The sequence below is a fragment of the Ochotona curzoniae genome, unplaced genomic scaffold (assembly GCF_017591425.1).
Source record: "Ochotona curzoniae isolate NIBS_2020 unplaced genomic scaffold, NIBS_Ocur_1.0 contig_4792, whole genome shotgun sequence".
In the NCBI taxonomy this organism is placed as follows: Eukaryota; Metazoa; Chordata; class Mammalia; order Lagomorpha; family Ochotonidae; genus Ochotona; species Ochotona curzoniae.
In genome coordinates, this window is record NW_024466389.1 from 8,918,086 (window position 1) to 8,944,353 (window position 26,268).

At 47.6% G+C, this 26,268-nt stretch overlaps 2 protein-coding genes across 3 annotated transcripts in view; one reads left to right on the forward strand and one right to left on the reverse strand.

Annotated features, from left to right (window-relative positions):
• Window positions 1-2,171: 2,171 nt before the first annotated feature.
• On the reverse strand, window positions 2,172-2,515 carry LOC121161366 (60S ribosomal protein L37a-like). The gene has a single exon (XM_040987674.1). The coding sequence runs from the start codon at window positions 2,498-2,500 to the stop codon at window positions 2,222-2,224; it is 279 nt and encodes a 92-aa protein (XP_040843608.1). The 5' UTR covers window positions 2,501-2,515; the 3' UTR covers window positions 2,172-2,221.
• An 8,312-nt stretch (window positions 2,516-10,827) lies between these two features.
• DDI2 (DNA damage inducible 1 homolog 2) overlaps window positions 10,828-26,268 on the forward strand; it is a 30,129-nt gene continuing 14,688 nt past the window's right edge. For both annotated transcript variants that reach the window (XM_040987952.1, XM_040987951.1), the window contains exons 1-2: window positions 10,828-11,015; window positions 25,521-25,650. In XM_040987952.1, coding sequence (XP_040843886.1) covers window positions 10,878-11,015; window positions 25,521-25,650 — 268 coding nt within the window. In that variant the 5' untranslated portion in view covers window positions 10,828-10,877. The remainder of the gene's footprint in view (window positions 11,016-25,520; window positions 25,651-26,268) is intronic.

Sequence of the window (26,268 nt, forward strand, 5' to 3'; positions counted from 1 at the left end):
GAGTAGGCCATTTTATAGCACTGAGAAAGGTCTGTAGTTACCTCAAGTGTCTGGGTAACTCGTGAATAGGGAAATGTTGGGAAGTCTCTCAGCCCTGAGAAAGGAAAGGGAGAGGCGGCAAGTTTTCTCAGTGCACTTAACCCTGGGCTACAAAATAAGGTTAATGAAAAGGGAGTAAAGCAAAGCACTGTCAGTTGAAGGGTTGTAAACAAATTAGGTGAAGGACTTCTCTAAGACAGCTAATGGGGTAGGGGGTGGGGCCGAGCCTGGCGTGGTAGCCTAATGGCTAAATCCTTGCCTTGAACGCGCCAGGATCCCATATGGGTACCAGTTCATATCCTGGCGGCTCCACTTCCCAGCCATCTCCCTGCTTGTGGCCTGGAAGAGCAATCAAAGCCTTGGGACCCTACACTTGTGTGGGAGATCCAGAAGCTTCTGGCTCCTAGCTTTGAATCAGCTTGGCTCCAGCAGTTGTGGCCACTTGGGGAGTAAACCAGCAGACAGATCCTTCTCTATATCTCTGCTTCTCTCTATAAATCTGCCTTTCCAATGAGGATAAATAAATCTTTAAAAGAGCATTCATTTATTTGAAAGGCAAAGCTACAGAGAGGAAGATACACAGAAAGCAAATTCCATTCATTGGTTCACTCTCCAAATAGCCAAGGCTGGGCCAGGCTGAAGCTAGGTCCCTGGAACTCGCCAAGAACAAATGTTGGAACTCCAATCTGAGTGTCCCGTATGTCTGAGGGACCCAAGCACTGGGGCCATCTTTCACTGCTTTCCCAGGTGCACTCGCAGGGAGCTAGTTGTAAGTGGAATAGCCAGGATTTCAATCGCTGTCCATAGGGATTTCCAACAATGCAGATGGCAGCTTCATTTGCTGTTCCACAACACTGCCCCAGGATTTAGTTCCTACTGTGTTTTTAAAAATCAACCTGGGCTCCAGCTGCAGGCAACTGTCTAGGTTGCCTTCACCCTAGGCAAGCATTACACTTCTTGGAGAAAAACAGCCAATACTTAGCAGACATTCTGGGCCTGGATTTTTTTTTTTTTAAAGATTTATTTATTTTTTACTGGAAAGGCGGATATACAGAGAAGAGAGACAGAGAGGAAGATCCTCCGTCTGATGGTTCACGCCCCAAGCGGCCGCAATGGCTGGAGCTGAGCCGATCCGAAGCCAGGAGACTCGCCCAGGTCTCCCACGTGGGCGCAGGGTCCAAGGCTTTCGGCTGTCCTCATCTGCTTTCCCAGGCCACAAACAGGGACCTGAATGGGAAGCAGGGTCGCTGGGATTAGAAACAGCACCCATATGAGATCCTGGCATGTTCAAAGCGAGGACTTTAACTGCTACACTATCGTGCTGGGCCCTAATGCCAAGTTTCTGTTAACCATATCAGATGCCAGCATAGATAAGTGGGGAAGGCAGGGAACACTGGGCTGAGACACGCCACCCCAGCCCGCAAGTGGAGAGGCTGCAGATAGTCCAGAGAAGGTGGCTAGGGGACACTTTGGAGTAGGAGTGGATGAAGGCATGTTTGACAGGGGAGGAATGATATCTGGGATCGTCCACAAAGTTACTGACTAGCACGTAGTCAAGGAGCTGAGGCAAGGTGGTTAAAAGGGGTAAACCAGAAGGCATGTCTAGGTCAGGCCAAGGTACCGCCCCTATACACACATAGGAGACCTAGACTGGGCTAAATATCATCACCCACTGTGGCGCATACAAAAGCTTAGCATGGAGGTCATCCCTGGCTGGGCTAGGCCACAGTCCCTGTCTGCAAGTGTTGGAGCAGGGAACAAGTCAGGCTGGGCTGCAGCTCTCACTAGAACGTGAAAAGAACCACATCTGGGGGGCAGATTCTGTTGGGGACATGTGGGTTCACCTCTGTGGGACTGCAGCATCCACTGGTTGGCAGGGAGAGTCAGGGGTGATGACAGGTTGAGCCACGCTGCACCACATAACTCACCACGTTGGGAAAAGGCTGGATTGGGCCAGGCTGCAGTATCCGTTGGCATGAGTGTGGGCTGGGTTTGGGCGTGAGCCACACTGGGCTAAAGGATGGAAACCAAAACAGATCAGACCACTCTTCTGGCCAAGCTTTGCAACATGTTCCTGGGCCTGTGGATACAGTAAGGTGGACTAGGTCAGCCAATAGATTTTTTTTTTTTAAATAAATTAACCCATTTATTATAGTCTGCTGAGGTCTCCAAGATGGCACCTCTACTGGTCTTTCAATTCCTTCAGTCTTCTGATTGCAGACTTGACTGTGACGGCAGAAGTGGTGTTGTATGTCCAGGCGCCCCTGGCCACCATCTTCATGCAGGAGCCACAGTGCCAGATGCCCACGGCATGCCTCTTCATCTTGGTTTTGCTACAGAAGGAGCAGGTGTACTTGGCATGCTGGCTGATTTCAGTCTTCTTTACCATCTTCCAGAGGGAGGCGCCGCAGCGGGTCCCGTATTTACCCATGATCCCGACCTTCTTAGTGCGTTTAGCCATGTTGATGCCACCGAGGTCCGAGCCCAGAGAGCCAGCCAATAGATCTTGAAAATATTTTTTCAAATCTGGTGCAACGAAGCCAAGAACATCTTAGAGCTTTCAAAACCATTCAAGTAACACCCTCGGAACACTGATTCCATATCGGGGTCTCTGAGGTGACATCAAACGACCGTCCCTGTTCCCTGGGTGCAGATGTGGCCAGCCCCATTCCCTTCCTGGGGACACAGGTGAAAAAAATAATTAAGACATTTGTTCCAATCACCTTCCTCCATGTCTCAATCCTCTCCATCCTAATCAGAGACCCACATGGGTAGAGCCCTCTTCACTATGTAAATCATATCTAAAATAAAATTAATTTTTAAAAGCTCTTTTTTATTGGAAAGTCAGATCAAACAGGCTATGAAAAAACTCCAAGGCACTGACATGGCCACACTCAGTATCCTGATCAGGCCATGCAGAGAAAACACATATTCCACTGGCTTGTGATTACAGTGCTTTGGATGGCACCAACAGAATTGGGATCATCTAAACTGAGTCCCTGGGGCCAGCACTGTGATGCAGTGGGTAACGCCACTGCCTGCGGCACCAACATCCCACATGAGTATTGGTTTGAGCCCCAACTGCTTCATTTCTGATCCAACTTCCTGTTAATGTGCCTGGGTTAGCTCAGGTGCTTGGGCACCTGCACCCACGTAGGGAGACCCAGAAGAAACACCCAGTTCCTGACTCCTTGCTTCACATTGGTCCAGCTCCAGTCATTTCTGTCATTTGGGAAGTGAGCCAGTGGATGAAAGATTTCTTTCTCTTTGTCTCTCCTTTTCTCTGTAACTTTGCCTTTCAAATAAAAATAAATCTTTTAAAAAGTCAGTAGCTTTTTTATTTTAAAGATGTATTTTATTTTTTTTTATTAGAAAGTCAGATATGCAGAGAGGAGGAGAGACAGAGAGGAAGATCTTCTGTCCAGTGATTCACTCCCCAAGTGACAATAGCTGTGCCGACCTGAAGCCAGGAGCCAGGAGTCCTTCCAAGTCTTCCATGTGGGTGCAGGGTCCCAAGGCCCTGGGCTGTCCTTGACTGCTTTCCCAGGTCACAAGCAGGGAGCTGGAAGGGAAGTGGAGCCACCAGGATTAGAACCAGCACCCTTATGGCATCCTGGCACATGCAAGGCAAGGACTTTAGCCGCTAGGCCACGCCACCGGGCCCGTCAGTTTCTTTTTTGAGATATAACTCATAAGCCATCCATTTAAAATTCACAATTCAGTGGTTTTTCATATTTTTCTAAAGATTTACTTACTTTCATTACAAAGTCAGATATACAGAGAGGAGGAGACAGAGAGGAAGATCTTCCATCCGATGATTCACTCCCCAAGTGAGCGCAACGGCAGGTGCTGTGCCAATCCAAAGCCAGGATCCAGGAACTTCCTCCAGGTCTCCGATGTGGGTGCAGGATCCCAAGGTTTTGGGCTGTCCTTGACTGCTTTCCCAGGCCACAAGCAGGGAGCTGGATGGAAAGTGGAGCTACCGGGATTAAAACCGGCACCCATGTGATCCGGCGTGTTCAAGGTGAGGACTTTTAGCTGCTAGGTCACGCCGCCGGGCCCTGGTTTTTCATATTTCCGTAGGGGTGTATAAACATCATTACAATCAACTTTAGAATATGTTCATTACCTCCAAGGGAGACAGGATAGAACGAGACTCACCAAATCAAGTCCTACCCTGCCCCACGCCCAACCCATGGCTTTCATTTGCGTGCCCATATTATTATGCTTACAATTTATTTGAGTCAAAAATTCAAACAAACAGGGCCCAGCGCGGTGGCGCAAGTGGTTAAAGGTCCTCGCCTTGCACGCCCGGGATCCCATATGGGCGCCGGTTCTAATCCCGGCAGCCCCGCTTCCCTTCCAGCTCCCTGCCTGTGGCCTGGGAAAGCAGTCGAGGACAGCCCAAAGCTTTGGGAACCTGCACCCGCGTGGGAGACCCGGAAGAGGCTCCTGGCTTCGGATCGGCATAGTATCGGCCCGTTGCACTCACTTGGGGAGTGAATCATCGGACGGAAGATCTTCCTCTCTGTCTCTCCTCTCTGTATATCTGCCTTTCCTCTCTGTCTCTCCTCTCTGTATATCTGCCTTTCCAATGAAAAAAAATAATAATAAAAATAAATCTTAAGAAAAAAATAAAAAAAAATTCAAACAAACAAACCACAGTGGAGGTGGCTCCATGATGTCTGGAGCCTTGGCTGGACTGACTCAAAGGTCCAAGATGACTCACAGCTGGGGCGGAAATCAGCCAGGAGCATGGCTTGTCACACGCTGGGTGGGGCTTCCGGCAGCCAGCGTGGCCCTCAGCCTGAAGTATCCTGCCACAGGAGTTTTGTCTCCTCATGCTCATGGCAGGTGGCAGTTGGGTCTTCTCCAGTGTTGCTGCTGGTTCTAAAACAAGTGTCACAGGAGGGCCATGCAGTGGTGAATTTTCCTCTAGGACATGGTCTCAGAGGCTGCCTGGGGTCATTCAGGTCAGGGTCAGCCTGCCGTAACCTGAATGGACCAACAGACACCCTACTTCTTCACAGGAGAATCTCAAGACCTTAGTGTAGGAAGAGAATTAGGGCAGTAGATTTCACCGTGGCCAACTTGGAAAAATGAAATTTGTCAGAATTGCAACCTGATCAGCAATGGAAAAGCATGTAACAGGAAACGTAACTGACTCAGGATTTCAGCTCCAACATCACCTGCCCCGTGTCAGTGCTCAGTTTGCCTCAATGCAAAGGTTATTTCAAGCCTTCTCCGCCAATAATACTACTACACGCAGTTAACTTACTAATACTCATTCCAAACCCCTATCATCTTGATCATGTCCACTTGCCTGGGGTGACCTCAGACTTGACTCTGTGTCAGCCAGTGCAGGGTCAGGTTCAGTCCATCACCTGCACTAGCTGATGCACATACTATTGGATGCTGCTGCCTGTTCAGTTCTTCCCCTAGCTGCATCTGTCAAGTCGTCTGATGGGTACTGTGGCCTAGCCCAACCCAGCCTGCCACAGACTGAGCTCTTACCACATCAGCAGGTGCTGCAGCCCAGTCAGGGTGACCCACCAGTTACCTCCATCAAAGCTGCCACCAGCCCCAATTTTTCCATGGGCTGATGTGTGCTGTGGTCCAGCCCAGCCCATCCTGCTTCCCATCTGGTCCTTTTACTCACCTATTGGTGCTCTAGCTTAGCTCAACCCAACCCAACCCCCAGACATGTGCCAAGGATTGCTGCTGCTTTGTCCAGCCTGGCCTGCCCCCAGCCCTGGCTTTTGTGTTCACAAGGAGCTACAGTCCAGCAGGAGAGTTGCCCATACCAGGTTCACACCCAGCTCTTGATCTTGTACTTGCTAGGGACTACTGCAGTTCAGTCTAACATGACTTGCACTCAATCCTGGCACTTGCCAGTGTAAGCTGTGGTAAAGTTTAACCGGTATAGAAGGACACTGTGACCCTAGTAGGTCAAGGAGCACAGGATACAATTGATTGGATATCATTTGTATGAGAACTGAGTGAACAACATGTGAATGAGAACACTTGGTGGGATATACAAAACAAAGGGTTCCAAACAATATTATAGAAGCAATTGATGGGTTCTGTTGATAAGTTCAATACTTCCTCCCTTATCCCATATGACCCTCAGTGTAAAGTCTGATGCCACTAATAAATTTCTGCTTTTGACCATCAGTCAGAGTCCACACCTGTTATTATTGGCTCCGTGCACCAAGTCCATCGCTGCAGGACAGCAACATGCCCACAGGACAGTGACAAGCTGGTCCACAATTATTCTGGCTCTTGCATGTGCCAGTGGATACTGTGGCCTAACAGGGGAGTTCCCCAAGTTCCACTATTAGACCTGCTTGCCGCCTTGGATCCCACATCTGACATGACCCACCCCAGTCTCATCACTCACCAGCAGGCACTGTGGCCTTGCCTGATAGGCCCACACCCATGCTGGCTTTTGCTGGTGGGTGCTACAGCCCAGCCCTGCCTGGCCACCCCCATCCCTGCTCTCATATGGACTGAAAGGTGCCACAGCCTAACCCAGCCTATCCTGCAACCACTCTGGAGCTTGCTAGTGTCAGCAGGTGCTGGGGCTAGCCTATCTGGCCTACTCCTGTCTCCTGATCCAGCCCACAGGCAGCCTTGTGCAACCAGGTCAGCCCCCAGCCCCAGCTTTTGTGGTCACCCGTGGGAGCTGCAGACTAGCAAGGAGTCCCCTTAGTTCTACCAATCCTGCTCCCCGTCCCTCCCAGCCTCTCTCTCTCTCTCTCTTTCTTTTTTTTTTTTTATTATGTGACACAGTTTTATAGGTATTGGGATTCCCACTACCCCTCCCATAACCCTCCCCCCATGGTGGATTCCTCTACTGTGTTGCGTGACCACAGTTCAAGTTCAGTTGAGATTCCTTCATTGCAAGCATATACCAAACATAGAGACCCTCATCTTATTGCCCAGATAAGTTCATTGGCTTTTTGGAGAGACCTTCTCTGGTCTGAAGGTAGAGCCAGCAGAGTAAAAACCCAATCAATCAAAAGCCCCAACACTGATATTTCCATAATTGAGGTACATAACCATTATAGGAGGGGCGTGCAGAGAAATCTTCAGTATCTTGGTGACGAGTACTTGCTCTGTGTCCTGCCTAGCAAAGTATGTGTGAGTCCATGCTGACCAAGCTTTCCTTGTTGTTCTTTATCTATTCTAATTTGTGTGTGTGTGTGTGTGTGTGTGTGTGTGTGTGTGTGTGTGTGTGTATGTGTGTGTGTGTGTGTTTGGAGGGGGGTTCTGGAGCAATCCTAATAGTCATTGCAGAGAGGGTGGAGACCCAACGTTGGAACTAAGTAAGGACAAGAGAGAGCTTCTCTCCTTAGTCCTGAAGGGAGTTTACTGTTGTTTTGATTCCGAGGACCGCTCTGGGTTCCTGGCTGTTGTTCTGACATCCTTGGATCCCACGAGGAAGATTTCGGGCTCCTTTCATCCTGCGTAGTAGATCCAGGTCGGGAGGGATGCCCTCTGAGTTCGCAGGATCCGAGGGCATTCCAGTTCCCCATGGTCTCTTTGGCACTTGGGATGCAGTCCTTGGTGCCTGTGCTGATAGTCCTTGGTGGGGATCCTGGAGTCTCCAGGTGTGGGATGCAGGCCTCTTCCTGTCCTCCTGCTCCACTCTGGGGTCCATCCCTGCTCTGTGCATATGTCCTCCTGTTAGTAGGTTGTCAGGATCGCTCTTGCTTCCCCCTGTATGTCTTTGTAGTTTAACTGTTGCCTAATGTTGTTTTGAATCTGTTACCAATAAGTTACCTTTTGTTTTCCTGATAGGTTACACTATATGTCTTCCTCACACATTCTAAGGCTATGGAAGATTTCTTTGCTTTCCGCCCCATTCCTGATTAGCACAAGGTTTTGAAAGTGTAAAAGGTTTTAAAATTGTTCAAAACACATGGGTTGGGACAGTATTAGTCACAGGTTTATCTGAGGAAGATTTACTGTCCTTGTGAATCTTTAGGATTACTTCACATCCCCGAGACACTGTAGATTCAGCTAGAAGCTATCTAACCATCATATCTAACAACGAAAATCCCAGAGTTCCCTGGCTGGGTGGCCAGCAGGCAAAGCCTAGTGCCTAATGGCCGCATGGATGCAGCTGCGGCTCGTATGTAGTGGGCATGAGGCAGCCGTGCTGTCCAGCGGCCTCCGCAGCTAGGCCGTGGAGGTTCAGTTCGCTGGACTCCCAGTCCGCTCCCCACCCGAACTCCACCTCAGCTCAACCCCCAGGGAGCAGTACGCGGAGTCAGACGTGCCTAACAAAGCTAGCAAGCACCCACCTGAGAGGTCGCCAGCCTCTCTTGCATCTACAAATATGAGATGCCAGTGCTGCCCAGGGAAAGGTAAACAAGAATCTTCTAAGGGACCCTGGGCCAGCTCCTGCTTTGAACGCAAAACGATGGCGGGAGCAGAGGTAGCCATACTGCAACCCTTAGGGAAAGGCCAAAGGAACTGCAGAGGTGTCAGCCCTAGGACCACTGAGCTTTGATGTCAGTGCATCTTGTTACAGGGTGCGAGCAAGATCACACCAGACATGTCTAAAGTTTATTAAGAAGTCTTAATTAACCAAACTTGGTGATAATAGAGCACACTAGAAATAGTAAATCACAAGTCCACATGGCAATCCAACCAATCATAATCCAACCAAAGATAACCCCAGGGGGAACAAATGGTCATTACCCTGAAGTTCATCCATTAAGCTGAAGACCTGTGTCCCAGCTTCCCCAACAATATAAGTTATCCTAGGAGACATGCAACGAATAACCTGGACACACTTACAAAGCTGCAGACATTCACCTTTCCCTGGCTTCTCTGCCCACATTCCATCAGTGCTAGGCCTCACCTCTCCTGGAACTCCTGATAGCATGCAAACCAGAAACAACATTACTATATCCATTGTCCAATCAAAGTAATACACAGGGACCATGCTCAGGGGATTACCTGTCCTGGGTCAGCCAAGAGTCGAGGTGCCAGAGTAACAGAAGCATCTGACCAGAAAGAGAGTGAGCCCCTGCTTCACGTTCCTTTTTAAAGGAGTTTGTGAGGGAAGTGGTTTCACAACAATGCAACACCGTCCCCTCTCAGATGATAGGCCAGTCACACGTGGGCAGGAGCGAATACCTAAGTGGTGGGGGGAGTGGTTGAGGATGGAATTCTATTGCTGTTAGGCCCCACCTTCAGGACAGAGGGTAGGGCACACAGTCACATCTCGTTTGCCCGCTGTCAGTGGGTGCTGGTTATCACTGGCTGCACCCCATAACACATCTATCCCTCCAGACTGCCCAGTCTGTTGGAAAGTAATCCATTACCTGCTGAAGCCACTGACAGACTGTTATTTGTGGGTGACAAGACCACGGTCCTCTGGGCAGCACAGTGGTTCAACTGGATAATCCTTAACCTGCAAGTGCTGGCATCACATACAGCGCCAGTTCGTGTTCCAGCTGCTCCACTTCGCATCCAGCTTCCTGCTTGTGATCTGGGAAAGCAATGGAGGCTGGTCCAAAGTCTTGGCACCCTACCCCTATGTGGGAGACCTGGAAGAAGCTCCTAGTTCCTGGTTTTTGTTCAGGCCATTGAAGCTCCAGCCATTGTGGCCACTTGGGGAGTGAACCAGAGGATAGAAGATTTTTCTGTCCTTGTGTCTCCTCTCTGTGAATCTGCCTTTCTAAGCAAACAAAAAACACTTTCCTTGGTCTTCTGCTTGTCTTCTGTCTTTATAAAAATTTTCAGCTGATCATTCTTTTTCCTGCTACAAACCTCACCCCCATACTCACAGCCATAGCCATTTTCTCTCTTCCCTCCAGCTATAACACAAGAAGGATCCCCTCCCCATGACAGCGGGAGTGCTCATCTGCACCATATTTGTCTTTTGGTTTAGATTTTGTTACTCAAGCTCCTGGCCTTCATCCGTCCAGTCAGGCAGCCAAGGTTTATTGAGCCAGCTGCAAAGCTATGCCTAACAAAGGGGCTGCCCCAAATGCAAGGGGACTCTGGGGTTAGAAAACAGTACAGGCAGAGAGAAGGGCAAGGCAGGGGTATGGACCCTCAGCCTCAGACGAGCTGTGAGTGAGTGCGGTGGGGGCGGCCAACAGCTAGGGTGAGCTGGACATGGGTTGGGCTAACAGTTTGGATTTTAACCCTAAATCACCAAAAATAAATTTATCTCTCTGAGCTTTCATTTCTACCTTGAACAATACGCTTGAGAGTGTCTGCTTAAGTTATCAGCGTCCTGCAGTGCGTTGAAGGGCTAAGGGCTAAGGGCGAGCATGCCAGGTGCTTCATGAATGTTTAATCAGTATATGCCAGGAACCCTCGGTCCTTCCCACCCTGATCAGCTATGTAAACGTCATCCAAAAGAAAATTAAATAATCCTTAAAAAAAACCCCAAAACTATAAATGCCGGGTGAGTCCTTGAGAACGTGGAGGCCTCCGCTGACGGCACCCGTAGCGTCAAGCACTGACTAGAACCTTCTCCCGGGCCCACCGCATCGCGAAGGCCTAGCGAGCGAGGCGGGCTTTACGGCAGCGCGTTGCGGCGGGGCGGGGCTCCGGGCGGCGGGCGCGCTTGGCGGCAGCCGTGGGAGGCAGGCCGGCAGGCAGACGGACTCGCAGGCGGGTGGTGGCGGCCGTGCTCGCGAGTGAGGGCGGGGAGCGAGTGAGTCAGTGAGCGTGTGTGAGGGAGAGGAGCCGCGAGCGAGCGGGCGCGCAGTCCCGCGCCGTCCCCCCGCAGCGCCCGCCAGGCCCCCGCCGCCGCCCCCGCCGCCGCCGCGCCCAGGCCGGGCCGAGCCGAGCTGGGTCGGGCCCGGGCCATGCTGCTCACCGTGTACTGTGTGCGGAGGGACCTCTCCGAGGTGACCTTTTCCCTCCAGGTCGACGCCGACTTTGAGCTGCACAACTTCCGCGCGCTGTGCGAGCTCGAGTCCGGCATCCCCGCCGCCGAGAGCCAGGTAACGCCTTTGGGGGGTGCCGCACGCCTCCCTCTTGGCTGCTGGTGGGAGGAGGCGGCGAGGGCAGCCGGGCTGGCCGTGTCCATCTCGCCCCCGCCATCCGGGAAGGAGCGTCCCTCGGCTCCCCACCTCCCATCCCCCCGCCAGCCCGGGCTTGCTGCTTGGGGTGGGCACCCGGGGATGGAGCGGGGAGCCCGACCACAGACGCCCTCCCCCCGCTGCAGCGTGAGGGGCGCGTGGACTGCTGGACAGCCCTCCCCAGCTTCTGGTTCTTTTTATCTCTGGCCGATCCCGAGTTTGGGGGTTGTGGGGCGTGGGGGAGGCTGGGGGAGGGTATCATGGACCTGAGAAGCCGCCCTGGGTTTGCAAGGCTTGGTTCATCCTGCTTCCCCAACCAGAAATACCAGTTTGGGTCCTTGTGGTATCGAGACCTTTTGGGGTGAGGGTTCCTGCTCAGAGAGATGCAGTTTATCTGTAAACGCACACGTTTGCCTGCTCAGGAAAGGGGGAAGTTTGAGACATAGCACCGCCTCGTTTTGAGGGTCGTTCGCAGTTCCCTCTTTCCCTACACCCTACGTTTCTGGTCCAGCTTGCCTTTTTTTTTTTAAATGAGGGAGTTGGTTCATTTCGTGTCGTTGGTTATTCTGACCTGGTAGGAAAACCCCAAGCCCCTTCTTGGGGGCCGCAGTGGGGAGCTGGGGTCAGGTTAAAGCTGAGCGCTTTGTAAGGATGCCGCCTGCAAATGGTCCCTTGGTGTGAGTGGGTGGTTTCATTTTCAACCCGGCTGGGAAGTTCAGCCCCGCTGGCGTTTTAAGTAAGCAAAAACAGTTTGACTGTGAAAAGGCTTCGGAATTGCTACCATCTAATCTTTTATTAAACACAGAATTGTTGCTGGTAACTTTGTAGCTTTACCCGGAAACACTTAGCTCCTCACTTGGTCGAATGGACTGGGAGGACACAAACTAACCCTTAAAAAAAATGATACAAGGTTTCCAGCGCCCCAGAATGCAAACCCTGATTTGTTATTGCAGTTATGAAATAGTTCCAAAGGCGATTGCCCAACTGCAGCTTTTTCTGCCCTGCCTTATGCCAAACAAATGTGTCAATATTTTGTTAGGAAGAAGGGCTCCTTTACACAACCTGAACTTTAGAACCTTGGCATAAAGCTGTCCAGAAAGAATTGATTTGAAGGCACAAAGTGCCATGCAAACGCATGCTCTGGCAAAAGCTACAAAGAAGTTAGGAAAAGGTTTTTTGTTTGTTTGTTTGTTTCCTTCCTTATTTTTCTTCCAGGAAAAGCTAAGCCACCATACCTTGAGAAGCAGTTCCCATCAGTAAATCCCTCATGTGGAGAAGGAGGGAAGGAGAGTTGAAAGAGGGAAGCTTCTTGGATGTGGTGGTGATGGTAGTTCTTTCACTGTGATACATTACCCTGGTTCTAATCACTAGCTGACCGGAGACATTTTTTAAAAAAAGAAAAATGTGAAGTGACTCATAGGTTTAGAAAAGACAGCTAAGACTCTTTTTCCTTATTCCTGCACATTTTGAGATGGCTGTAAACAAAAAATTTAAGTCAGTAGAATGTCAGGTCCAGAGACACTAAATCGTGTGGTCAAGACAGGCCACCCAGTGCCAGCTCAGAAAATTAAGATTTTCTAGTTGAGCACTGTTAGGTTAACTCCAAATTCATTGTCGTTTATTATGTCAGCATTTTGGCATTTGCTTCCTTCCCGAGCCGCATTAGCATATGGAAGCCTGGGTTCTAAGGGCAGCTCAGTAGACGGTTGTAAACAGCTCCTGCTGTGCCAGTTTGTTCTCTGGGCTCCTTTGTAACCTGAGGCTCCTGGGTCTATTTTGAGAGGTCTGGTGGTCGGTTGCCTTTCACTTGCCTGACCATCACGCAGGAACTGGATCCACCCTAGACATTTGAGTCATTTCCTTTCATCACATCAGGAAAGTAAACATTGCTACAGTTGTACCCACAGATAGGTCATCTTCACGTATTTGTGTGCCTCCCATTTGTGTTCTCCCATGTTACTCATTTTCCCTTCCTCTCAAAGTTCTCCCAATCTGTATATCCTCAAATGTCCTTATCCGTTCTTGTTTTTTCACCTCCCATTCCGGACTCCATTTCTTTATAGGGGTGTGTGTGTGTGTGTGTATTCTGTTTCTGGCTATGCCTTGCCACTGTATGTCTACATCATCTGTCTCTAAACTTCCCATCCTGTATCCGATTAGGAAGATGTTTTAGAGCTTGCTGCAATGCCTATCCCACACTGTATTTAGGACCAAAGTTTCACATGCATGTGTATGTGCACTGTATATGTGTAACATGCATTATGTGTGTACATAGTGGATCGTATATATGGGTTTATCGCCTTTGCAAACAAAGTATAAGGAGGGATGAACTAAAATGGGAATGAAGATGTCATTTTCTTTGCTCTTCCTTCATTCTTAGCAGCTTTGCTTATATCGCCAGTTGAGAATTCAGCCTTTGACCCCTGCATCAGTTATGCAGAAGTGTACTCCTGGGAAAGGTGTTAATTTTTAACAGCTCTCGTCTCCTTCAACTTAGAACGCAGTGATGGCAAATATAGAATAAAGCCCATCTCAGCTTGCCTGTGTGGCTGAAGCTGGGCATGTTCCATCACGGTGCAAGTGTGGGCTTGGGGGCCAGTCCTGGGCGCTGTTGGAAGCCTTGATGCAGACTTGCCTGCTGAACTTCAAACAATGAGCAGAACTTAACTGCACCATAAATTAATGTCTTGGTATTTCTGCAACATTATTATAATTTGCCTCTGTAGGTGGCATGTGCTAAAAACCTGTGCAGACTGTGGAGGGACCCAACATGAAAGGCACATTTAAATGCCAAATAATAGCGCTTCTGGAAATGCAGTTCTGTCTACAGCAAGATAAGTAAAGCACGATTTTAAACCAGTAGAAATTGAAGTTTTCTATTGTAACTAGTTTCAGCATGTTTGTTTTTGCAGCTAATTTTTTGTTTCTATAAAATACTATGTATGAGTCATTACAGAACCCTGTAATGCATAAAACAGAGTAAAGAATTCAGTCACTTATTACCTCATAACCCATAACTGCAGTTTACTTTTTTTTTTTTTAAAGATTTATTTTATTTTTATTGGAAAGGCGGATAGACAGAGGGGAAGATCTTCCGTCCGATGAGTCACTCCCCAGGTGGCCGCAACGGCCGATGCCATGCCTATCCAAAGCCAGGAGCCTCTTCTGGGTCTCCCATGCGGGTGCAGGGTCCCAAGGCTTTGGGCCGTCCTCGACTGCTTTCCCGGGCCACAGGCAGGGAGCTGGATGGGAAGCGGGGCTGCCGGGATTAGAACCGGCGCCCACATGGGAGCCCGGGCGTGTAAGGTGAGCACCTTGACCACTGCGCCATCGTGCTGGGCCCTGCAGTTTACTTTTTAATGTACTTTGAGCCTTTCTCTTTTATGTAGTCAGTGTACCTTAAAAGTACGATGGAGCCTGAACTATAATTATATAAACAGTTTCATGTTTTTTCTTTTGTCAAGATTTTTTTTCTGTTTTTATTTTTAATTTTATGATGTGGTTTCATAGGTTCTGGAATTTCCCTTATCCCCTCTCCACAAATTCCCTCTTCTCAACTGATTTCCCCCCATATAATTACAATAGTCTAGTTCCTCATGAGCAGTCAGAAGTCCATCATTCTGCTAATTAAGTGTATCTTGATAATGCGGGTACAGTCAATCCAGCATCCTATGGTTTAGATTACATTAAACATTTTTTTTTAAGATTTATTTTTATTATTATTATTTTTTATTGGAAAGGCAGATATACAGAGAGGAGAGACAGAGAGGAAGATCTTCCGTCTGATGAGTCACTCCCCAAGTGAGCGCAACGGGCCGATACTATGCCGATCCGAAGCCAGGAGATTCTTCCAGGTCTCCCACGCGGGTGCAGGGTCCCAAAGCTTTGGGCCGTCCTCGACTGCTTTCCCGGGCCGCAGGCAGGGAGCTGGAAGGGAAGCAGGGCTGCCGGGATTAGAACCGGCGCCCATATGGGATCCCAGGCGTGCTAGGCAAGGACCTTAACCACTGCGCCACCGCGCCGGGCCCTACATTAAACATTTTTAAAGAAAAATTTCCTACTCATATATTGTGCTTTTGATTATCAGCAAATGTTCTTATAAAATTCAGTTTACAAGTTACTCTACAAAATGGAGAAACCGAAACACAAAAATATGTTGTTAATAGAAACTGAAAATGAAAATTACTTGAGATCTGAGATTTTATTTCAGTTCAAATTTAGAGAAATCTATAATTGAAAATAGTAAGGATTGTGCAGGTATGCATTTTCATGTATAAAATATAAAATGTATGAACTTAAAATTTAAAACAAAGTAGGTAACTTTTTTGAAATTCACTTTTTGAAAAAAGCTACCAAAACTCATATCTTTCACAGTAAGTTTCGTCTTTCTTTTCTTAATTGTTTTTGATACAATTTAGTTGGCAATGGGCTCTCCCCTCCCCTCTGTTCTCCTCTAGAATCATAATGTGTGTCCATCGGGAATTTCCCAAGTCCATCATGCTTCCACTGGAGTATCTCCCAGCTGTGTAGGACAATAACTTTTCCTTGTAGGTTAATTCTTGTATCCTGGGGCCCTAATGTAGGTAGAGTGAGGATTAGGCCTTCGTTGCTTATGGGCGGTACCAATAACAGTTATATGTGGACACTGAAAGTCACAAGTGGTTATGAACAGTGCACCTCTTGTGGATGGTTAATGATTTACATCACAGGTTCTTGTTACATTAGGTACAAGTAAGTATGAAGTAACATTAACACAGTAAGATTCACATATGTCTCTAGATTTGACAAGATATATTAGAGCAAACATGATATCTAACCTTTTGGAATTGGCTTTAGTCAAGATTTCGTTGTCAGTATTTTCCCACAGCATTTCAAGTTCTTCAGATTCATAGTTGTTACGTAGAAGTATGTATATACCATCAGATAGGTGTGTTATAGTTTAGTTATTGGTGTCTGGGCATTTGAATTGAGGAAAATTGTGAACAGGGTAACGTTACCGTGGACTTGGCATGTTTTTAAGACTCTGTTCCACATTTCTGATTTATTTTCACAGAATAGATTAGATACAGAATGACCAGGGTAGAAGCATAAGACTCTGAAAGACTTTTTATTGGCTCTGGGCAAATGCCTTTGTGGTTGTGAATGTCAGGCTGGTTATTAGCATGTGACCATAGGAATAGCCATATATCCTGGGCATTCAGTTAATGGGAGGACTTGCAGGTGTGATTCCAAGGGCTTGGTGGGCAGTTTGTTAGTGGCCCTTAGTGCTAAAAATGTATCGGTAAGATTTCTGTTCATTACAGTCACTCAGAGACCAGAACGCATCTGACTTCATGCTTGAAGGTGTCTGAGTCTTTACTAGTTACTCTCTTAATACATGTTTCAGTGCAAACTATAGTGCCAATTTTGTAGATCCACTTGTATGTTCTCCTAAATGCCAAAAAAAAAAAAAATGAGTTTTGATCATTGTAGGTTTTGTTAACTTTTTTGATGGCTTTTGAAAGATGTTTTAACAAGAGCAGAAGAGAGAGCATTTCTGTCTCTTGGTTCACTGCCTGAGTGTCTGCAGCATCTGGGTTGAACCAAGCCAAAGAGAGAGGCCGGAAGTCTGTCTACTTTTCTCTTGTGGATGGCAGATAGGAACCTAGGAACTGGGACCGTCAGTACTGCCCCTCGGGGGCATGAGCAGGAAGCTGGGTGAGAAGTAGAGGAGCCATGGCTGCAGCTGATACTGCAGTAGGGAACGCAAGCATCCCAAGCCTCGGTGGAACCTGCTGTGCCTGCCCCACATCATGGCTGTAGCGCTGGGCCATGTGCGCCGTGGAAAACACCACCAGTGCAGGCACTGGACCTCTTCTGTTTTGACTTGTAGATTTTGAAGCCGTTGGCCTAATTAATGATCATGTCAGGTCATAAGATAACACAGTTTTATTTGTGGACTTAAGCTATAAAAAATATCTTACTCGTAAACCTGTCTTGGAAGATTATTTTTATTTATTTGAGAGACAGCGCCCCCATCTGGTGTTTTAATCCCCAAATGCACAGATGCAGGAACTGAGCCAGGCCAATCCAGGAACTCATTCCCAGATTCCCGTTAAGTAGCATGGATCTAGCTACTTAACACCATCACTGGTGCTGCCCCACATCTGTTAGCAGGAGCCTGAGCCAGTTATCGAACCCAGGTACTCTGGTCAACTAGCAGCTTAACCACTGAGGCCTGTTTTTTTCCCCAGGTTTTATGTTTTTCACTTGAAAGAATTAGAGAAGGAGAGACAGATCTTCCATCTGCTGGTTCACTTCCCACAAGGCCACTAAAGCCAGTGCTGGACTGGTAGGAGCTTCTCACGTGGTTGCAGGGGCCCAAAGCCTTGGATCATCTTCTGGGTAGGAAGTGGAACAGCTGGGACTAGACATGTCCACATGGGCTACCAGTGCTGCAGTTGGTGAATCAGTGCTGTGCCACCATGCTGGGCCCACTAAGGCCTATTTTAACAAAAAGAGGGATGGATACTTGGCACAGTGGGTTAAGATTCTGCATTCTGTATCAGAGCACCTAATTTGGGTCATGGATACTCTGCTTCCAATCCAACTTCCTGCTAGTGTGGAAGACCCGGATTGAATTGTGGCTGTTGCCCATCAAAAGCTAGGAGCCAGGAGCTTCTTCTGGATCTCCCATGTACATGCAGAGGCCCAAGGCTTTTGGTCATCCTCCACTGCTTTTCCTAGGCTATAAGCAGGGTACTGGAAGGGAAGCAGCTGGCACCTATATTACATGCTGGCACAAGTGAAAATTAGCATGATAAGCTATAGCTTAAACACCATAAAAAGCTTAAAAGCAGAGACCAGCATTCTGATGCAATGGGTTAAGTTGCCATTGGCACTGCTGGCATCCTGTATGAGCACTGGTTTGTGTCTCAGGTGCTCCACTTCTGTTCCAGCTCCCTGTGAATGCGCCTGAGAAAGCAGTGGGAGACAGCACAGGTACTCGAGCCCCTGGCACCCATTTGTGAAACCCCCGTTGGAGTTTCTGGCTGCTGTCATTGTGGTCATTTGGGAAGTGAACCAGTGGTGAAAGTTCTCCCCCTCCCTTCTCTTTGCAACTCTTCCTTTCAAATAAAATACACCTTTTTTAAAAAATTAAAGTTCATTCTTTTTGGCAATTATAATTGGAAATAAGCTTTAGTTTATCTTGTCTGTGCCCTTAGACTGAAATGGAGTATACTTGGTACTTTGTCTCTCTGAAGAACACTTGTTGCTCACTTGTTGTTCTCTAGTATTTCTTTATATGTGTGCTTAATGTTACTAGTTATTTGGGTCTTAGGTAATGCTTTTAAAATGTCATTTAAAACGAGACTGCCTTTTAAAGCAGTGCTGTGGCAGCATTCTCGGTGGTGTGGGTGTTTGTAAGGGAGCTGAGAGAGCCAGGATTTGACCGTGTACCTGTTATCATCGAGTTCAGGGCAAGGGAGTGCATGGATCAGTGCATAGGATTTGGGTCCTGTGGTATCTGTAGACCCTTGATGGTGATGGTGGCTTTGTGGTTCCGGTTCATCTTCCAGCTCTTTCAGCAGACTATTTGGGGGTTATGATATGCTTCAAGGTCAGACAGATGTGATTGCAATTGAGTTCTCTTTTTATTGCCATGTAGTGTCAGGCTGTTTATTCCTTCAGTTGACATTATAATGGGACCAATAAGGTTAAGTCCCTACCTGCAGTGCTGGCATCAGTTTGAGTGCCCATTGTCTGGGCTGCTCCACCTTTGACCCAGCTGCTTACTACTGCACTTGGGAAAGCAAAAGAAGTTGGTGTGGGTGCTTGCGCCTTTGGGCCCCGCATGGGAGAGCCAGAAGAAGCACCTAGCTTTGGCCTGGCCAACCCCAGCTGTTACAGCCTTCTGAGGAGTATGGCAAAAGATTGAAGACATAACTCTTGACTTTGAAGTAAATCAAAGTATTAATTTTTATTTGGAATGAAGATTTACAGAAAAAGAAGGAAAGACAGATATTCTATCTGCTGGCTCATACCTGAAATGGCCACAACAGCCAGAGCTGTACTGGTTTGAAGCTGGGAGACAGGAGCTTCTTGTGGGTGTCCTACATGGGTGCAGGGGCCCAAGCACTTGGGCCATCCTCTGCTGCTTTCCAGCCACCAACAGGCAGTTGGATTGAAAGTGGGCCAATCCAGCCAGCAGGTGAACCAGCACCCATGTAAGATGCTGGTATAGCAGACAAGGCTTAGCCTGCTATGCCCTTCAATAAATTATGCCTGCTCCCATTCGATCCTTTTTTTTAAGGTTTATTTATTTATTTATTATTGCAAAGGCGAATATACAGAGGAGACAGAGAGGAAGATCTTCTGTCTGATGGTTCCCTCCCCAAGAGCCACAACAACCAGAGCTGAGCCAATTCGAAGCCAGGAGACTCCTCGGGTTTCCCACGTAGGTGCAGGGTCTCAAAGCTTTGGGCCGTCCTCAACTGCCTTCCCAGGCCACAGGCAGGGAGCTGGATGAGAAGCGGGGCCACCGGGATTAGAACTGGTGCCCATATGGGATCCCAGCACGTTCAAGGCGAGGACCTTAACCATTACACTATTGTGCCGGGCCCTCATTCAATGTATCTTGGGGAAGAAATGGCACCAGTAATATCTACGTCGTACAGTGATTTTTGAGACTTTAATGAGAGGATGTGACGAGTATATGGAAGACTGGTAACCTGATACGATGTTGGCATAGCAGAAACTTCCTCTGTGGTGGGGCTGGCTAATGTTGTATTTTGGCTTTCTTTTTTTTTAAAGATTTAGTTTTATTATTTTTTTCATTGGAAAGGCGGATATACAGAGAGGAGAGACAGAGAGGAAGATCTTCCGTCCAATGATTCACTCCCCAAGTGAGCGCAACGGGCCTATACTATGCCGATCCGAAGCCAGGAGCCTCTTCCGGGTCTCCCACATGGGTGCAGGTTCCCAAAGCTTTGGGCCATCCTCGACTGCTTTCCCAGGCCACAGGCAGGGAGCTGGAAGGGAAGCAGGGCTGCCGGGATTAGAACCGGCGCCCATATGGGATCCTGGGCGTGCAAGGCGAGGACCTTTAACCACTTGCACCACCGCGCCGGGCCCTGTATTTTGGCTTTCTGTGTAGTATTTGCAATTGCAATAGGATTTACGAGTCTTACGGATAGGATCCTTCTGATACTCCTGGGTTTGATTCCTCAATATAATAATTCCTTATTCCTCTTGTGAGTCCAAAGAATAATTCTGTCCTGGGAGACAGATCATGTCTCTAAATGTACCGGCAGTTGAGTGTTTGAACTAGAAAGATGAGGAGCACTTACCCAGCCGAGGAGATAGCATGATCACGAAATACAGGGAGTAGTACATGGATTGGTGGTGAACGCTTACACTGGGGCGAGCCTGTCTACATGGCATTCCTCCTGGCATGCCTTTTTTTAAAAAACTGATTTATTTATTTTTACTTGTTTTTGTAGCATGCCTATTATTTCTTGCACGTCTCAGCTTGTTACTTCTGATTTATGGAAGTTTTCCAAGCAGTCTCAGGGTGAGTCACAGTATGGCTGTCAGACAGCAAAAATGTTGATTCTGATGAGCTTTTACCATGAGAAATGGGCTTTAAGAAAGGTGTGTGAATGGGATGATGGAGTGATCACTGCAGCTTCTTGAACTGTTTCAAAATGTACAGGTTGAGAGTGAGGACTGAATTTTTCTAGTCGTGTGTAAAACTTGTGAACTAAAATTAGACCTTTAAGTCCTGCAAGCCCTTTTTCTTTTTGTTCATCTTCAAAAGGATTCTATTGTGGAGAGAACTAAATTGAGTTTCCTCTTCTGTTCTTCATGTCAGCACACATTTTGGGAGTAGTTACAACAGACTTTTTCCCTCTGTTTAAATGCTGAATCTCCAGTTTCTCTGCCAGGTAGCTTTGAAGACCTTGGGCAGGGCGGGGATGTCGCGGAAGTCCTAGGGCCTGCTGCAAGGATTAGTCCCAGTTGCTTGCTTGAGAAATGGACCAACTGTGTCGCGAAGAAGAGCCTGGGTTCTTTCTTGGTTGTGCCCAGGACTGGTTAAAAGCACATGTGCTACTGGAATGTACAGTAATACAGAGCAGCTTTATACGCTCTTCTGATAAAATCATACTACAGCACCTGGTGGCCTAGCGGCTAAATTCCTCACCTTGAATACGCCGGGATTCCATATGGGTGCCAGTTCTAATCCCAGCAGCCCCGCTTCCCATCCAGTTCCTGCATGTGGCCTGGGAAAGCAGTTCAGGATGGCCCAAAGCCTTGAGACCCTGTACCCACATGGGAGACCCGGAAGAGTCTCCTGGCTTCGTATCGGTGCAGCACCAGCCATTGTAGTCACTTGGGGAGTGAATCATCAGACGGAGTATCTTCCTCTCTGTCTCTCTCCTCCTCTCTGTATATCTGCCTTTCCGATAAAAATAAATAACCTTTTTTTTTTAATTGCAAAAATTATACTACACCTCTGTGTTGCTGTCTTTTCTTTCTACAGTGTATGATTTCCTTGATTTTTATATGTTTTGGGTTTCTTCAGTGTTTAATTATACATCATAAAAATATTTTTGTTAGTAGTCTATCCGTGAACCATTTTGTTTCATCAGTCTTTTCTGAATTCCTTTCATTTTTATTTTCCAGTCGTGAACATACGATTGATAAAACTGTAAAGGTGGCAGAAGAGAAAGATGCAGGCAGACTGGCGCTGGGGAGTCGGGGACGTGGGTGTGTGGGCTGGGTGTCAGTGTTGCTTGTAACACTGTAGTGAGTGCAGGCATCCCCACTTCCCTCCCTGCCGGAGTCCAGCTCCAGCTGAGTTCGGAGCTCGAGAAGGGTGCGTGAAGCAGGCGTAGAAAGAAAGAAGAGATGGACCACTACAATTCCAACATCATTGTGGACCACGTGAGAAAGCTGTCTGCTTTATTTATACAGAAGCAGTACACAGTCTTTTTTTTTTTTTTTAAGATTTAGTTTTATTATTTTTTTATTGGAAAGGCAGATATACAGAGAGGAGAGACAGAGAGGAAGATCTTCCGTCCGATGAGTCACTCCCCAAGTGAGCGCAACGGGCCGATACTATGCCGATCCGAAGCCAGGAGCCTCTTCTGGGTCTCCCACGTGGGTGCAGGGTCCCAAAGCTTTGGGCCGTCCTCGACTGCTTTCCCAGGCCACAGGCAGGGAGCTGGAAGGGAAGCAGGGCTGCCGGGATAGAACCGGCGCCCATATGGGATCCCAGGCGTGCAAGGCGAGGACCTTAACCATTGCGCCACCGCGCCGGGCCCCACACAGTCTTTTCTTAGGGCATTTTGACATAGCTTCAAGGGGGCACAATTTACAACAGCTTGAGAGGTGAGTGAGGGAGGACTCCACATTCTTTGCTTATCTCGGCTTGCCAGCCCCTACTTACCTCCCTCAAGTCTGGGTCCCATCCTTGGCGCTGCCTGTGACAACCAGACCCCTACCTTGAATTACGCATGGAAAAAGGTCTGAGACCTTGGTTTATGGGGATTAGGGTATTGGCACCAAAGGTCATTAGGTCTGCAGGATCACACAGTTTGTTAACTAAGCAAGAGTTACAACGACGGAAAGAACTGCAATTAGCAATGAGCCATGTTTACTCCATTTAGGTTTCTGCTCTACAATGGGCAAGTAAATGCTTCCAAAGATAACTCTACAGATAGTTTCACCTTAAGACAGGGCATTATCCATTCTGATGTTGCAGCCAATATTTTCTCAGTAGACGACACATCTTATTCAGTAATACATTCCTACTACAATTCTTATTCTATAACTTATCCATCACTTAATGAGAGAAATACATCAAAAGAGAAAAAACATAAAAATCTAAGACAAAAGTTTCAAACATTAAATCCCTCTACAATTGCAGGTTCTACAACCTCATAAATGATCAAACAATAATCAAAAGTATACATGATGTTAGTAAAGTCACCCTATATTTCCTCTAGTTAAAAAATTATGAAGGCAGCCAAAGCAATTACATTTACTATGTTCTAAAGAGTTGAGAGTTGCAAGGACAGGCTAACCTTTAAGGTCACAGTAAGTATATTTTTGCCATAGCAGGATAACCTTTAGGGTCACAGTAATTATAACAGGATAACCTTTAGGGTCCCAGTAACAGGATAGCTTTTAGGGTCCCAGTAGCTATATTTTTTGCCATAGCAATTTCAACCCATACTCCCATCACTTCCATTAGTTTGTGAAACTCTTATCAGGCCATTTCCCAGAAAGCATGCTAAATATTTGAGCCAGATCTCAGAGCAATGGTGAGGCACACAATAAGGTGTCTGGAAACAGCATGGGCTTATTAATTGTACTCCTGTGCGCAGTTAAAGGCCCACTCACCAAGACATTATCAGTAACATTAACTTTTTAGCTCGTGTTGGTTGTAAAAGCCATCTCACAGGGGCAAACTATGCCTAATAGATTGCAGAATTCTTAGTGGGGTGGTTGAGTGTCCATGCAAACAGGGGGTGAGACTGCAATAAGGTGGTCAGAGAGAAATCCGCTGGGCTCTGCCAAACAGCTGGAAGCTCCCTTGGGCTCTGCCAAGCAGGGGAGCTATTCTCTTCACACCTTCGTGTCATCCATACCTACTGCATGGACCCCAGCACCTCCATACTCAATAGGAAATCTAAAACTATATTTACTCTTTCTTCTGGTGTTTTTTTTGTTTTGTTTTGTTTGTTTTTAAAGATCTAGTTATTTTTGTTGGAAAGCCAGATTTACAGAGAAAAGAAGAGCTGGTTCACTCCCCAAAACGCTGCAGCATCTCTCACATGGGTGCAGGGTCTCAGCTTTCGAGCCATCCTCAGTTGCTTCCTCAGCTAGGCCACAAGCAGGGAGCTGAATGGGAATTCGAGCAGCTGAGACAACAACCAGCACTCCTGTGGGATCCTTCCTGGCGCTTCCAGAGGGAATATTAACCAACTGAGCCATTGCACCAGGCCCTGTGGTGGTTGTTTTAAGATTTTTTTTCTTTGTTTGAAAGGCAGATTTTATTTATAGAGTGAGAAGGAAAGATGAAGTCTTCGTATCTACTGATTCACTTTTCAAATGGCCACAGTGGCCAGAGCTGAGCTGATGCAAAGCGGGGAGCCGGGACGTGAACGCAGGGTCTCAAGGACTTGGGCCATGCTCTGCTGCTTTCCCAGGCCGTTAAACAAAGGGCTGGATTGGTGTTGGAGAAGCAAGGGCAGGAACCAGTGTCCATAGGGATGTCTGTGCCCCAGGGAGGAGGATTAGGCCACTGTGTCATCACACAACCCTTCATTGTTCCTTTTTAGTCTTTGTATTTACTTATTTGGACGGCAATGGTAAATCTTTCGTATGCTGGTTGACTCTCCCCACATGCCCGTAACAGCTGCAGCTGAGCCCAGCTAAAGCCACACTTGGAGCTCTGTCTGCTTCTCCCACACGTGTGGCAGGCACTCAAATGTTTGAGCCATCTGCTGCCTCCCAGTGTGAGCTCTGCCACGGGCCAGATCTGGCCGTCCATCTGTAGGTTCACTCCTCAAGTGTCTGCAACGGCAGAGTGGGCCAGGCTGAAGCCAAGAGCAGAAACTCCATTCAGGTCTCATGTGTGACAGGGACTTAAGTGTTTGAATTCTACGTATTTGTAGTAGAGTGACGTCAACTCCTCAGATAAGTCTTGTGGGATGGCAGGGGGAAGACAGGCAGACAGTAAACCAGTCATGTGAGATGGGGGGCATGTTAAGTAGGTTAGTGGAGAAAGGCCCTGGTTAGGTAATGTTTCAGTGGAGAGCTAATTTAAAACCTGGCTGGGAAAGGACACTCCTCAGGTAAAGAGGAAAACAAGTGAAACTGGCCCAGGAGGAAGTGGGTCCCTATTACTTGAGCAACACAGATGATCCTGTGAAGTGAGTCAGAATGGGAACCCAGCACCGACTTATCTGCTCTAGGTTTACAGTGGAGGGTTTTAAACAAGGAATGACATCTAATTGGGAGGAAAACTGTGGACTTGTTAAGGTTTTTAAAAAAAATTTTCATTCTTTAATTGCAAAAGCAGATATAGAGAGACAAGGAGATACACAAAGATCTTCCATCTGTTGGTTCTCTATGCAAATGGCCACAATGGTCGGAGCTGAGCTGATCTAAAGCCAGGAGTCAGGAACCTCCTTTGGGTCTCCCACATGGGTGCAGGGGCCCAAGGCTTTGGGCCGTCCTCCGTCCTTGACTGCTTTCCCAGGCCACAAGCAGGGAGTTGGAAGCAGCTGGGACATAATCCAGCACTCATGTGGGATCCCAGCAGATGCAAGGCGGGATTTAACCAATATGGCACCAGACCCCAAAACTGTGAGCTTCCAGTTTGGCTCCTTGTTAACTTCTCAGTACTTTTCATTGTTCGATCTTTTCTTGTTATAGATTGTCTATGCTGAAAGGCCTCTTACAGACAACCACAGGTCACTGGCTTCTTATGGCTTGAAGGATGGGGACGTTGTGATTTTACGACAGAAGGAAAGCACAGACCCTCGACCTCCGGTGCAGTTCCCAAGTAAGCATTGCCCGCTGGTTCAGCAGCCCCGGCACAGGCATTAGGAGCCAGCAGAGTGTAGCGGGACAAGAATGAAAATCCCAGCCGTGCCTCTTGCATGCTCTGTGACCCTGGATAAGTTATTCAACTTCTCTGAATCAATGTCCTCTTCTTTAAAAAGTACCATAATTATCCCAACCCATAGAGCCGGGCTGAGAATCGTGCATATAGAACCTTTAGCACGTAGCAGGCTTTCAATAAATGTTAGCTCATGTTATCTGTGATAATTTTCCTTTTCTGTTTATCCTTGACAGGAATTTGAGAGGTGACATGAGCCTATAATTCCTAACTTTTGTTGCTTTGTATCTGGCCTTTAGTAGCTTTTGTAAAGCAGCCAGGACACAAACCAGTGCCCACATGGGATCTTGGGGCGTTAGCCACTAGGCTGTCGTGCTGGGCCCCTCACAGACAGAAGTTTAACCAGCTATGCAAAAATGCTGCCTTGCCTCCAATCCTTCTCCCTTTTTAAAGATTTATTTATTTTTATTAGAAAGTCAGAGTTACAGAGAGAAAGAGAGAAAGATCTTCCGTCCACTGATTCATTTACCAACTAGCTGCCACGCCACAACTGGGCCAATC